Source organism: Rhinopithecus roxellana, chromosome 14 (assembly GCF_007565055.1).
Source record: "Rhinopithecus roxellana isolate Shanxi Qingling chromosome 14, ASM756505v1, whole genome shotgun sequence".
In the NCBI taxonomy this organism is placed as follows: domain Eukaryota; kingdom Metazoa; phylum Chordata; class Mammalia; order Primates; family Cercopithecidae; genus Rhinopithecus; species Rhinopithecus roxellana.
Window position 1 is genome coordinate 93,461,547 of NC_044562.1, and position 15,614 is coordinate 93,477,160.

Here is a 15,614-nt window from a genome sequence, read left to right on the forward strand (position 1 = left end):
CAGCGGCACAATCACAGCTCACTGTAGCCTCAACCTCCTGGATCAGGTGATCCTCCCACCTCAGCCTTCCGAGTAGCTGGGACTATAGGTGTACACCACCACACCCAGCTAATTTTTGTAATTTTTGTAGAGATGGGTTTTACCATGTTGCCCAGACTGGTCTCCAACTCCTGGGCTCAAGCAATCCACCCATCTCGGTCCCCCAACGTGTTGGGATTACAGGCGTGAGCCCACCACACCCGGCCTTAGATTAAAAAAAAAAAAATTATCTGCCTTTAATTATCTTCTAATTGTAAAATTTTTACTTCCTTTAAAAAAAAAATTCTCAGTGATCCTTATTCTGATTCCTTTTCGTTTTGACAATTAAAAATTATGAAAGCTGGTTGTTTTGTCTCCTATTACTGAAATAATTTAGTTGATTTAACACTACAGATGGTGTTAGGATAATGAATACAGAACATCAATGAGATTCTAAATTATGTCTCTTGAGACCTCCCTCATTCCAAGGGAGATCTCGTAAGTATACATGCATACATGTATAACTTATACAAAAAAGAAGCTACATAAATCACCATGACATTACAAAAGCAGATTCAAGAGAAAATAGAAAAATGTGTTCACCATTAAACTCAATACTAATTTTTAGAAGTAACAACCTATAGAATCAATATTAATGAGAGGAAATGATATGCTGCAGTTAAGAACAACAGACTTTGGAGTAAATAAGAAGTAGGTTTCAGTCAGTGACTTTTGCTGCATGGCCTTGGGCAAGCTATTTAATATACCTAGGCTTCAATCTTCATCAGAAAAATGAGATAATATTACTATCTCACATGGTTGTAGCAAGAACAAAAGAAGATAATACGTGTAAAACCAGAGTGCTCAACACACATAATAAAGCTAAATTATCATTAGCCATTGTTACTATTATTATTTATTATAATTATCCCAGATACATGTCTGAGCATGAGTATATATTTTTCCCTATTTACCCAGCTTGGCAAAGAGCTTAAATCTTTTCTTTAGCACTAGAAAAAAGTGGGTTTTAACTGGAACTCTTTTCATTTCATCCATTTTATAGACATAAATTATTTACAAAGATAAGTCAACAACTCATACTTCAAGGATTTCTTTATATGCATCACAAAGGTTATCAATGCTTTTAAGAACATCTGCATAAAGTTTTATTATTTAACCTTTACACACAATACATGTTTTTCAAACTGCAAAGTTGATAACTAATATCATTTTCAAATAGGCATAGTATAACCTTAAATATTACATGATTCAGAATTTTTTTTCTTTACAAAGAAATAAACCTGTAAAGGATCACTGCACTATAGTTGTTCATTAATTATCTGCGGCAAAACTGGGATCCTAGTAGATGCTTCAGCATACGGATGGTTCCTCCACTGCCTGGGCACCCTCTGTGACAGCTTTGACACATTTGGCCATTGTCTGTGAGGCTCTGCTAATTGAATCTGAAAGATATTAATAAAATGTCATTTTGATAATACAACTTTTTAAAAGGCACATACTAAAACTTTAATGCTGCACATATTCAGGAGGAAAAAAAGATTATAAGGCCTTATGCAAGTATATATAATTATATGTAACCAACAGATTCCAATGATAAACACCTTACTGGCCAAATGCTTTCAATAACTATCCTTGGAAACAATCAAATAACTATAGAACAGCTAGACAGTGCACCAGTATGCAGCCATTAAAAACTTATTAAAAAGTATTAAAAACATAGGAAGGGCCGGGCGTGGTGGCTCACGCCTGTAATCCCAGCACTTTGGGAGGCCGAGGCGGGCAGATCACGAGGTAAGGAGATCGAGACCATCCTGGCTAACACGGTGAAACCCCATCTCTACTAAAAATACAAAAAATTTGCCGGGCGTGGTGGTGGGCGCCTATAGTCCCAGCTACTTGGGAGGCTGAGGCATGAGAATGGCGTGAACTCGGGAGGCGGAGCTTGCAGTGAGCCGAGATCGTACCACTGCACTCCACCCTGGGTGACACAGCAAGACTCTGTCTCAAAAAAATAAAAAATAAATAAATAAAATAAATATAGGAAAAATGTGTACAATACTATAATTGAAAAAAGGTTACAAAACAGCATATACACTAAAATACATTGAATTGTGCACTTCATGAGTAAATTTTAGGTATGTGAATTATATTTCAATAAAGTTATCAACCTGAGCCCCCAAGTGAATAATCTCACTCCCAGGCTGGTCTGAAACTCCTGGATTCAAGCCATCTGCCCCCATCAGCCTCCCAAAATGCTGGAATTACAGGCATGAGCCACTGCACCTGGCCTAATCTCACTTTTTGTTTAAATAAAAAATATATAGGCCAGGGGTGGTGGCTCACGCCTGTTGTCCCAGCACTTTGGGAGGCTGAGGTGGGCGGATTGCTTGAGTCCAGGAGTTTGAGATCTGCCTGGGTAACATGGCGAAACCCTGTCTCTACAAAAAATACAAAAATTAGCTGGATGTGGTGGTATGTGCCTATAGTCCTAGCTACTCAGGAGGCTGAGGTGGGAGGATCGCTTCAGCCCAGGAGGCAACAGTTGCAGTGAGCCAAGATTGCCCCACTGATCTCCAGCCTGGGTGACAGAATAAAATGTCATCTCAAAAATTATACATACACACACACACACGTTCACGTATATACTATTACATATAAATAACAATATATAATTATTAATATGCTATTATATGTATATAATGTATATGTATGTCCCTGGAGGAAGAGTGACTAAAATGTTAAAAAAATTATAGTTATTTCTTGATAGTGGGAACGTAGTGACTTTTTTTTTTTTTTTAAGCTTTTAGGTTCAGGGGTACATGTGAAGGTTTTTTACACTGGTAAACTCATGTCACAGGGATTTGTTGTACAGAATATTTCATCACCGAGGAATTAAGCCCAGTACCCAAGACTTATCTTTTCTGCACCTCTCCCTCCTCCCACTCTCCACCTTCATGTTGACTACAGTGTCTGTTATTTCCTTCTTTGTGTTCATAAGTTCGCAGATAAGTATTGTAGAAGTGATTTTTCGTTGTGCTTTTGAGCATAGCTATTATTTTACAATGAAGGTAATCTTTATTATCTAACTAAAATACCTATTAAAAATTCTTAGATACAAACTCTATAAAAACATTAAAAGAGTTCTATGTGCTTTCAGAAAATTAGTTAAAATAATCTATCAACTATTAAATACCTCATAGCCTAGATGCTGTATCAACTGTTCTAAGAATCTGCAATAAACAAGTTTCAGTTTGTCTGCGTTCCTTAAAAACATTCCTAACACTTTACATCAGGAGCAGTGTTTAACATGTTTCACATTAAATGTTTTGATTCTTCCACCTATAATTCTCCGAAAAACCTTCAGGTATTTGCCACTTTGGAAAATTCACCCTAAATTGCTACACAGTGACTTTCCTTACAACAGCAAAATTTTATATTTAAAATCTATTAATTGTTTGGATTTTCAAACTTTGCTTACATTTCAGAAACAAAAAAACTAGAGTAGAATCAGAAAACATGCTTACGTTAGTTCCAATGTTTGAAAACCTTCAAAGATTAAGAATTGCAAACACTATCAATCACAAATTAGAATTATAACACCATATGAGGTGATCTGATTACTCCTTACCTTTCATATTTGGCACAATCATGTTGACAATTACATACCTGTCATGTAGAAGTCTTTTATAGTTAGCTGAGGTGGAACAAGTGGGTCAGCAAGAAGCTGCTGGTTCACTAGCTGCACAAAAAACAAGAGATCAACAATAATATGGAAAACAAGTACTGTTACACCAGTAGACACAACACTATGAAAACTACTCATAGGCAAGCTGTTACCTTTGAGAGCTCATTTGCTTGCTGGAAGTAATTAGCCCCTTCGACATCATCATATCGAACAAGATTAGGAGAGACTTCTTCCAATCTGTTCCTTACTTGATCCAGAGTATCATATGGAAGAGTTATTCCAGCAATCTACAACATGTCAGGTCCCCAAAAACAACAAAAAGCTTTAATACTTAAAAATGTCAAATAATAGATAACTCTAACTATGGTGAAATAATGCAGCACTACTGAAAAACCTATTGGTGTCCATTAATAGACATACATTTATGAAGGAAGCAGTTAAACAGGGAACACAAATTAGTGACTCTATGAAATGATTAAAGAGACAATGCTATGCTAAATCCAAATGTTTCTGCTAACCTGTTATTAACAATACACAAAGTTTACGATGTATTATTATTTTAGAAGTCAGGATGCTTACTTTTACATCAATAAAGAACTAACAGACATATTTTCAGGCAAAAGACAAGTCAACAATTTTCAACAATAAAAGCAACAATTTCAGGCCAGGTGCAGTGGTTCACACCTGTAATCCCAGCACTTTGGGAGACCAAGGTGGGAGGACTGCTTGAGGCCAGCCTGCCCAACATGGCGAAACCCCATCTCTACTAAAAATACAAAAATTAGCAGGGCTTGGTTGTACACGCCTGTAATTCCAGTTACTCGGGAAGTTGAGGCACAAGAATCGCTTGATACCGGGAGGTGGAGGTTGCAGTAAGCCGAGATCACGCCACTGCACTCCAGTCTGGGCAATAGAGGAAAACTGTCTCAAAAATAAATAAAATAAAATAAAATAAAGGCACCAATTTCAAATTCCTTTATTTTTTAAGAGACAGGGTCCTACTCTGTCCCTCAGGCTGGAGTGCAGCGATGCAATGAGAGCTCACTGTAACCTTGAATTCCTGTTTCTGAATACATGTTTCCTATAGAAATTATTCAAATCATCTCTGCATTTCAGTTTGGCATCTTCCTTGACTTTGAAAATCATTCTAACAGGCTAAAATATCAAATATCCTTTAGTAGCATCACTAAGAAATGACTCAGAAATTATACCTCAGAGAGTGCTCTTATAATTTTCCAGTCTTCTCTTGCCAAGCCAGGAGGTGTCACTGCTACCTTAGTCTGCTGAGCTCTACCCTCAGTATTGACATATGTAGCAGACTTCTCTGTGTAAGCAGCTCCTGGGAGAATAACATCAGCTATGGGAGCCCCAACATCACCATGATGTCCTGTACAAAGATGGAAAATGGCAAACCAAAACTTTATTAAAAACTGATTTTCTACTGTACATGAATATATATCATTTTAAATCCCATTTTGTAAAGTCACAAAAGTTTTTAAAACTAAAATAACGCAGTAGTGAAGTAATAAAAAATTAAAGCCCACCTCACCCCCTAATTCAACTCCCTTCCCAAAGAAAATTATTATTATTATTTTGAGATGAAGTCTCGCTCTGTGGCCCAGGCTGGAGTGCAGTAGTGCAATCTCAGCGTGCTGCAAGCTCCACGTCCTGGGTTCACGCCATTCTCCTGCCTCAGCCTCCCGAGTAGCTGGGACTACAACAGGTGCCTGCCACCACGTCCAGCTAATTTTTTGTATTTTTAGTAGAGATGGGGTTTCACCATGTTAACCAGGATGGTCTTGATCTCCTGACCTCGTGATCCGCCCGCCTCAGTCTCCCAAAGTGCTGGGATTACAGGCAAGAGCCCCAAAGAAAATTATTGTTAAAGCATTTGGGGGCCAGGCGCAGTGGCTCATGCCTGTGATCCCAGCACTTTGGGAGGCCAAGGCGGGCAGATGACTTGAGGCCAGGAGTTTGTGACCAGCCTGGCCAACATGGTGAAACCCCATCTCTACTAAAAATACAAAAAAATTAGCCCAATGAGGTGGTGTGAGCCTGCAATCCCAGCTATTCAAGAGGCTGAGGCATGAGAATCATTTGAACCCGTGAGGCAGAAGCTGTAGTGAGCTGAGATCACGCCACTGCACTCCAGCCTGGGCGACAGAGTGAGACTCTGTCTCAAAAAAAATTCTTTTAAAAAGAAAAAAAAGTATCTTCTCAGACTATTTTACGCAAATACAAACATGTATAATATATACACATATAAAATAGGCAAATAAGTATACTGATGCTTACAAAGTAGAAATGCTTGCAAAGTAGAACTGCTCAGATACACCAGTTTGTGAAATTTGGTAAAGTAGACTGAAATGGGGGAGGATGCAAAGACAGGAATATGACAGTAATACTGAAAAAGGCATAAAAAATTACAGAAAAATTTGGAAACACTACCACCCATTAATAACAACTAGCAGAAGAAAGAAGGTATTCAGGGCCAGGCGCGGTGGCTCAAGCCTGTAATCCCAGCACTTTGGGAGGCCGAGGCGGGCGGATCACAAGGTCAGGAGATCGAGACCATCCTGGCTAACACCGTGAAACCCCGCCTCTACTAAAAAATACAAAAAACTAGCCAGGCGAGGTGGCGGTCGCCTGTAGTCCCAGCTACTCGGGGAGGCTGAGGCAGGAGAATGGCGTGAACCCGGGAGGCGGAGCTTGCAGTGAGCTGAGATCTGGCCAGTGCACTCCAGCTTGGGTGACAGAGCGAGACTCCGTCTCAAAAAAAAAAAAAAAGAAAGAAAGAAGGTATTCAGAAAAGAAGACCTTTAGAAACATTTGAATCAAATGTAAGAAAGTTGTCGAATAATATATAGTTTAATTTGTGCACATCTGTGTATGCGTATGAAGATGTTATGAAGTACACTTATCAAAATTGTCATCAATGATTATTTCTTAACGGACTAAAAACAGGATTTTAGTTTGTTTATGTTATTATTTGTATTAAAAATAACATTTTTTTATTTCTCTGTCACCCAGGCTGGAGCACAGTGGCGTGATCATGGCTCACTGCAGCCTCAACCTGCTGAGCTCAAGTGATCATCCCACCTCAACCTCCTAAGTAGCTGGAATCATAGACATGCAGCATCACGCCTAGCTAATTTTTAATTTTTTATAGAAACAGGGTCTCCCTATGTTGCCCAGACTGGTCTAGAACTCCTAGGCTCAACGAATCCTCCTGCCTCAACCTCGCAAAGTGCTGGGATTACAGCATGAGCCACGGCACCCAAGGAACAGGATTCAGTTCATATATTTTGGTTTAACTTTTTTTTTTTTTTTGAGAGGGAGTGTCACTCTTATTGCCTAGGCCAGAGTACAATGGCACAATCTTGGCTCACTGCAATCTCTGCCTCCCAGGTTCAAGCAGTTCTCCTGTCTCAGCCTCCCAAGTAGCTGGGATTATAGGCGCCTGCCACCACGCTCGGCTAATTTTTATATTTTTAGTAGAGACACAGTTTTACCATGTTGGTCAGGCTGGTATTGAACTCCTGACCTCAGGTGATCCACTCACCTTGGCCTCCCAAGGTGCTGGGATTACAGGTATGAGCCACTGCACCCAGCAGGTAATAATTCTTAAAAGCAGTATCAATTATGTAACTAATAACACTTGCAGTTTGTTTAAAAAAAAAAAAAGAAGGGGGAGTAGGGGGAGACAAAATTCTCAAATGGAAAACATTCAATTCACTAAATATATTACTAAATGGTTTCTAACACACACAATGTACTATCCTCTTTTGTTTCCAGTGTCACAGGTGATACTTACCTTGATAAATAATGAAACAATCCTTTGGCAAATCCTGTCGTGTGATACAACCTCCATCTGCTCCCAGGAGAAACAGCACTTTGGGAGGGTTCTTCCGAATTGCTTCCACCCCAGGTTTATAGCCAAGGTCCAAAGCAGCTACTTGACTTGCAATCCTGCAAAACCATTACGGAATTTTACCATAACTGCAGTGTTTTCAATGTAAAAAATGAAATGTGATTCTTGGAATAATTTCCTTTCAACAATGTCAAAAAACCCATTTTATTTATTTATTTTTTTATCGGAGAGAGTCTCACTTTGTTGCCCAGGCTGGAGTGCAGTGGCATGATCTTGGCTCACTGTAACCTCTGCCTCCTGGATTCAAGTGATTCTCCTTCCTCACACTCCCAAGGAGCTGAGACTACAGGCACGTGCCACCATGCCCAGCTAATTTTTATATTTTCAGTGGAGAATGGGGTTTCACCATGTTGGCCAGGCTGGTCTTGAACTCTTTTATTTATTTATTTTTTTTGAGACGGAGTCTTGCTCTGTCGCCCAGGCTGGAGTGCAGTGGCCGGATCTCAGCTCACTGCAAGCTCCGCCTCCTGGGTTCACGCCATTCTCCTGCCTCAGCCTCCCTAGTAGCTGGGACTACAGGCGCCACCACCTCACCCGGCTAATTGTTTGTATTTTTAGTAGAGACGGGGTTTCACCGTGTTAGCCAGGATGGTCTCGATCTCCTGACCTCGTGATCCACCCGTCTCGGCCTCCCAAAGTGCTGGGATTACAGGCTTGAGCCACCGTGCCCGGCCTATGAATATACATTACTCTTATAAGCAGAAAATAATTTTTTAAAGAAGAGGTCTGGAATAAATATACTTTGAATAGCAGGATTGTTGTTTTGGTATAGCTTGCTATTTGTTAACTATCTAGAAATAGTAGCCATTCTGAAGACCTAAAACAAGTTGGAAGCATGCTTTGAAAGGCTCAGGAATGGTTATCCTGTGTGCCCCAACAGTTTTACTTTTAGAAATATTTCCTATGAAGATAATTTCAAGTGCAAAGGTATCTGTGTATCACTGTATTATTTAAGAAGTTAAAAACTACCATCAACATACATGTTAAAAAGAAGAAAATGGCTAAAAAATTTTCTAGTATATTAATGATATCAATCAGCTATTATCGTTTTTTATTTACAAACAATTTCTAGAAAAAAACTTCTGACCATAGTAGGAAATTCTTATTTGGCAACGAAAACCTATTAAAACCAGGATACAAAATTGTATTCACAGTATAATTTCACCTATGTAACTAAAAAATATTACATAGCTGCTAGGCGCAGTGGCTCATATCTGTAATCCTAGCACTGTGAGAGGCCAAGGGGGGCGGCGTTCACCTGAGGTCAGGAGTTTGAGACCAGCCTGGCGAACATGGTGAAACCCCATCTCTATTAAAAATACAAAAAATTAGCCTGGCATAGTGGCACGCGCCTGTAGTCCCAGATACTCAGGAGGCTAAGGCAGGAGAATTGCTTGAACTTGGGAGGTAGAGGTTGCAGTGAGCCGAGATCGTGCCATTGCACTCCAGCCTGGGTGACAGAGCAATACTCCATCTCAAAAATAATAATAATAATACAATAAAAAAATTAGCCAGGTGTGGTGGCACGTGCCAATAGTCCCAGCTACTTGGGAAGCTGAGGCAGGAGGATCACTTGAACCTGGGAGGTGGAGGCTGCAGTGAGCCAAGATCGTGCCACAGTACTTCAGCCTGGGCAACAGAGTGAGACTCTGATCTCAAAAAAATAAAATAAAATATTACATAGGGTAAAAAAGAAAAACTAGAAGAAAATGAATGAAAATAGCAATAATAATTATCTACACATTGTAGAATAAGGATCAGCTCCATTTCTGCACGTTTGTCTCTTTTCAACTTACCTAAATTAAACCTGCATTAATGATGTGGTTAGAAATAAAGGCCAGGTGCAGTGCCTCATACTTATAATCCCAGCAGTTTGGGAGGCTGAGGCGGAAGGAGCGCCTGAGCCCAGGAGTTTGAGATCAACCTAGGCAACATAGTGAGACCTCATCTCTACAAAAACAAAAAATCAGCTGGACATGCAGCATGCACCTGTAGTTTTAGCCATTTAATACTTGGGAGGCAGGGGTGGGAGGATCACTGGAGCTCAGGAAGTCAGGGCTACAGTGGACTGTGATTACGCCACTGCACTGAGACCCTGTCTCAAAACAAAAAAAACAAATAATTAAAAAGAAAAAAAAGAGAAAGAAATCCTTCAGCTGAATTCTCATATTAGCTTACATTTTTATCATTTAATTAAAGAACTTGTTGCAATTTTTGAACCAAAGTATAACTAATATAACAATTTTTTAGTACTTCCTTTTTTCTCAACACTTACTATTTCAAATATTTTTAATATTCCTTATTATCTTGGGCTCCTCTCACACAGAGTAAAGGTCTATATTTCACATGTGTAACTGGGATAATGTTGCTAAATGTTGTTTGTAAATTAAATTTAACAGTGTATCAGGAACACATACATATACACAAAATTACTTGAATTTATAGTATATAAAGCAATTACTCAACAAACCTATGAAGGATATTCATAACTTTCCAATCGCCAGTAACACCACTAGTCATCCGAATCTTTTGTGCAATGCTAGAGACAGCTGCAAGAATTGCTGCTCCATCATTTCTTTGGAGTGCAGAACTGCCTAAAACCACCATTGGTTTTTTAGCTTCCTTTAGGACCTATTAAAAAAAAAAAAAACTTTGATTTTAAAATATTACAAGTAAGCTGAACACCTAACCACATTTGCCTCAACAATACACGTTGTCCCAATTATTAGGTCTAACATGAATGTTTTCAATTTGCTAGCCCAACATACAGACACACATATATAACCAGATTTAGTTTAATCCAAAGCATCTTGCCAATGCTACTGTGAAATGCCTGAGTATCAGCTAAGACACGTTTTCTAAAAGTAATTATTCAAGATAAAAAGCTTAGCAAATTATCCTGTGGTCAGAATAACTATGGGCAGGTCCCAGAAAAATTGGGGAACTTCTCTTCAGAGATTCAGATGGTATTAAAGAATAGGAAAAACCATGCTTAATATCACGTCTACTATCTTCCATCTACTTACCATGCCATAGACAGGGAGGAGGAGGAGACAGGGAAAGCAATGATCACTAGAGCACAATGTTAAATACCTACAATTTTAAGGCTTTGTTTTAAACCATAGTAACACTGAACGACAAAAACTGGGAGAATGCATCCCAAGAGTAAAGGAAACTACAGATTTCACAGAAGATGGCAAATAAGATGTAAAGTTACAGGTTGGGCGCGGTGGCTCACGCCTGTAATCCCAACACTTTGGGAGGCTGAGGTAGGTGGATCACTTGAGGACAGGAGTTTGAGACCAGCCTGGCCAACATGGCGAAACCCCGTCTCTACTAAAAATACAAAAAAATTTACCGGGTGCGGTGGTATGTACCTGTAGCCCCAGCTACTCAGAAGGCTGAGGCACGAGAATTGCTTGAACCTGGGAGGTGGAGGCTGTAGCGAGCCAAGATTGTGCCACTGTGCTCCAGCCTGGGCAACAGAGTGCGACTCTGTCTCAAAAACAAAACAAAACAAAACGTGTAGAGTTATAGAATACACATCTCATTTTCCCACTCCTCCTTTGTGTCACTCTTCAATAAATAGCTGGCCACAAAGAATCAGCATGGAAATTATGCTGAGATATTATAAAGAGGAATACATTAATAGGAACTTGCCAAGGAAATGTGAATAGTTGAGAGAAATAGTTTTTAATAGTCTCAAAGACACTGAAAAACAACACACTCTTTCTCACTTAAAAACTCAAAGAAGCAACACTAGAGAGAGTATTATATCGTAAGGAGATTTTCATCACCGAATTCAGGAAAGAACTGGAAGAGAAACAAGCAATAGAGATAAATACCATTCCGGAAACAATAAAAAACTAAATAAGCCAGGTGCAATGGCTCACGCCTGTAATCGCAACACTTTGGGAGGACAAAGTGGGTGGATGACTTGAGTCCACGGGTTCAATTGCAGCCTGGGCAACGTGGCAAAACCTCGTCTCTACAAAAAATTGGCCAGGCATGGTGGTGCGCACCTGTGGTCCCAGCAGCGGCTGCAGTGAGCCAAGACAGCACCATTGCACTCCAGCATGGGTAATAGCCAGACCATCTCAAAAACAAAAAACAAAAAGAAAGGAAAAGAAAGAAAACATGATTAAATACAGGGACAGAAAAGACAGGGTACAGGATACAAATAAATGGAAAAAGGAAAAAAACACAGATATGAAAAGCCAGGCAAGGTTGGCTCATGCTTGTAATCCTAACACTTTAGGAGGCTGAGGTGGGAGAATCGCTTGAGGCCAGGAGTTTGAGGCCAGACCGGGCATCACAATGAGCCCCATCTATACAAAAAAATATAAAAATTAGCTGGGCACAGTGGTGTAGGCATGCAGACCCAGCTACAGGGGAGGCTTAGGTGGGAGGACTGCTTAAGCCCAGGAGTTTGAGGCTAGTCAGCTACAATTCTGCCATTGCACTGCAGCCTGGGCAATAGAGTGAGACCTTAAAAATATATATATAGAAAAGAAGATTCGACATCTGCATTATTAAGAGTTCTTTTTTTTTTTCTTTTCAGACAGGGACTTACTCTGTTGCCCAGGCTGGAGCACAGTGGCATGATCTCAGTTCACTGTAGCCTCCACCTCCCAGGTTCAAGCTATTATTTTGCCTCAGCTTCCCGAGTAGCTGGGATTACTGGCACATGCCACCATGCCCAGCTAGTTGTTTTTCTTTTTTTTTTGTATTTTTTAGTAGAGACAGGGTTTCACCATGTTGCCCAGGCTGGTCTTGCTCCTGACTTCAGGTGATTTGCTTGCCTTGGGCTCCCAAAGTGCTGGGATTACAGGTGTGAGCCACCACATCAAGAGTTCTTTTTTTTTTCTGAGACACAGTCTCGCTCAGTCGTCCGGGCTGGAGTGCAGTGGCACGATCTTAGCTCACTGCAAGCTCTGCCTCCCGAGTTCACGCCATTCTCCTGCCTCAGCCTCCCGAGTAGCTGGGACTACAGGCGCCCGCCACCTCGCCCGGCTAATTTTTTGTATTTTTAGTAGAAACGGGGTTTCACCGTGTTAGCCAGGATGGTCTCGATCTCCTGACCTCGTGATCCGCCCGTCTCGGCCTCCCAAAGTGCTGGGATTACAGGCTTGAGGCACCGTGCCCAGCAGGACTGGTAAAATCTTAAGGAATAACTCCTTTTGTAGTGAAGAAAGATTTAATTGAAGTTAAAAGTACAATTCTTCCAGTTTTACTTCGATTTCTTTTCAGCTAATTTCAAGAAAATTAAACTCTGGTAAATAAAAACTGTATGTACAGTATGATCTCATTTTTGTTTGACTATCTAGTCAGCCATCTTGCTTTGCTCTCTGTATAAATGGAGAGATGATTATGATGTTTTATCAATACCTGTTTTGGGGTAGTGGGATTTTACGTAATGTTACACTTTCTTCCTCATGTTCTTTTCTGTATTGGTATAAGTTTTTTGGGGGGTGGGACAGAGTCTCGCTTTGTCGCCCAGGCTGAAGTGCAGTGGCGCGATCTTGGCTTACTGCAACCTCCGCCTCCTGGGTTCAAGCAATTCTCCTGCTTCAGCCTCCCAAGTAGCTGGTATTACAGGCGCATGCCAACACGCCCCGCTAACTTTTTTCTGTATTTTACTAGAGACAGGGTTTCACCGTGTTGCCCAGTCTGGTCTTGAACTCCTGACCTCAGGTGATCCGCCTGCCTTGGACTCCCAAAACGCTGGATTACAGGCGTGAGCCACTGCGCCCAGCCTGGTGTACGTTTTAATACTCACATAGGATTATTACAAAAACGGTTGTTTAAATAATAATAATAATTAAAAATCAACAAGAGTAGATACATATAAGTTGAGAGCACCTGGCTAAATGGATGACTTCCCGAAGCAATGTCTTGAAGAATTTTGGGGGAGTCTCCCAGGTGGTCATAGCTGTAAGTGAGGTCCACTGGACTGCCTATAAGGGCCACTTTTAAGTCATTATGCAGCCAGCTGAAATAAAAACAACATTTTTAGAAGTAAATAACTAAGCTAAGCAGTCACTGGTCTCATCAATCCTAAGTGATACAGCTGTTTACAAAATGTTAAAAGCACAGACAATACATTTAACAGATATGATCTACTATGTACCTTTCAAAACAGTGTTGCAAAAATGCATGCCAAGGCAATTCAATGCATTAATTTGCTGTGTAGAAATGCTATCTAGACCAGGCACAGTGGCTCACACCTGTAATCCCAACACTTTAGGAGGCTGAGGCGGGTGGATTACTTGAGGTCAGGAGTTCGAAACCAGCCTGACCTACATGGTGAAACCCTGTCTCTTCTAAAAATACAATATTAGCTGGGCGTGGTGGCGCATGCCTGTAGTCCCAGCTACTTGGGAGGCTGAGGCAGGAGAATCGCTTGAACCCAGGAGGCAGAGGTTGCAGTGAGCTGAGATTGGGCCACTGCACTCTAGCCTGGGCAACAAGAGCAAAACTCCGTCTCAAAAAAAAAAAAAAAAAAAAAGGCTATTAGGCCAGCTATAAAATTTTTTATTTATTTATTTTTCTTTTTGAGAGAGACAGTCTCACTCTGTCGCCCAGGCTGGAGTGCTGTGGCGTGATCTCAGCTCACTGCAAACCTCTGCCTCCCGAGTTCAAGCCATTTTCCTGTCTCAGCCTCCTGAGTAGCTGGGATTACAGGCGCCTGCCACTAGGCCCAGCTAATTTTTGTATTTTTAGTGGAAGGCAGGCTTTCACCATGTTGTCCAGGCTGGTCTTGAACTCCTGACCTCAGATGATCCACCTGCCTCAGCTTCCCAAAGGCTGGGATTATAGGTGTGAGCCACTGCACCAGCCTAAAAAAAATTTTTAATTTTAGAATTAATCTGTAATTTTTATTTTGCAGTATTTACATGGCAAGGTCAATTATCTCTTAATTATCCATTAAGGATATTTAAACATTTTCATAATTCATGAAAATATACTATGTTATTCATATTTATTCTCTACAGCAGGGAACTATAGCTCCAGTTCTTCCAAAAAGTTGTAAGTGCAGTGACTATATAGTCTGGTTTCTCTGAGCTGTTTTTTTTTTACCTGTTATCCTGATATAATTATTAATTCCCTCTTTCACTCCCCTAGTTCAGACAAAAACTATATGGCTACCCTCTTTATCTCTAAGATGTAAATTTAAAAGACAGCATGCTACAAAATAACTGGTTTGTGTTCTTAAAAAAAAGAAAAAAGTCAAAAAAGGGACAAGAAGAGTTATGAAACTAATTGTAAACTAATAAAAAAAATGAAAACTAATTGTAATATATGACTCCAGAATGAATCCTGAGGAAAGAAAAAAACTGCTATAAAAGAAATTATGAAAAAAAAAGAAATTTAAATATAAACAGTGACTTATGAAATAATACTGTATCAAAACTAAATTTCTGGCTGGATGCAGTGGCTTATGTCTATTACTCCCAGCATTTTCAGAGGCCGAGGCAGGAGGAACACTTGAGCTCAGGAGTTCAAGACCAGCCTGGGCAACATAGGCAGATCCCGTCTCTACAAAAGGTATTTTAAAAAATTAGCTGGGCATGGTGGTGCATGCCTGCAGTCTCAGCTACTCAGGAGGTTGTGGTGGGAGCATCATTTGAGCCCAGGAGGTCAAGGCTGCAGTGAGCTGCGATCATGCTAATATACCTTAGCCTCTGTGACAGAGCAAGACCCCTAATACAAATACTAGCTGAGCGTGTTGGCATACGCCTGTATTCCCAGCTACTCGGGAAGCTGAGGCAGGAAAATTGCTTGAACCCAGGAGGCAGAGGATGCAGTGACCAGAGATCGAGATCTCAAAAACCGAAAAAATTAAATTTATTTTTTTTGAGATGGAGTTTTGCTCTTGTTGCCCAGGCTGGAGTACAATGGCGCGATCTTGGCTCACCACAACTTTCGCCTCCCAGGTTCAAGCAATTCTTCTGCCTT

At 40.4% G+C, this 15,614-nt stretch overlaps 1 protein-coding gene across 2 annotated transcripts in view; it reads right to left on the reverse strand.

Annotated features, from left to right (window-relative positions):
* Nucleotides 1–1,113: 1,113 nt before the first annotated feature.
* The window catches only part of NDUFS1 (NADH:ubiquinone oxidoreductase core subunit S1), a 31,966-nt gene continuing 17,465 nt past the window's right edge, over nt 1,114–15,614 (reverse strand). The window contains exons 13-19 of one of the 2 annotated variants that reach the window (XM_010352646.2): nt 13,518–13,647; nt 10,126–10,286; nt 7,539–7,693; nt 4,936–5,111; nt 3,877–4,011; nt 3,706–3,778; nt 1,114–1,481 (exon numbers count right to left, since the gene is read on the reverse strand). In XM_010352646.2, the coding sequence (XP_010350948.1) occupies nt 1,390–1,481; nt 3,706–3,778; nt 3,877–4,011; nt 4,936–5,111; nt 7,539–7,693; nt 10,126–10,286; nt 13,518–13,647 (922 nt within the window). In that variant the 3' untranslated portion in view covers nt 1,114–1,389. The remainder of the gene's footprint in view (nt 1,482–3,705; nt 3,779–3,876; nt 4,012–4,935; nt 5,112–7,538; nt 7,694–10,125; nt 10,287–13,517; nt 13,648–15,614) is intronic. The other variant, XM_030916184.1, reaches the window with a different exon arrangement.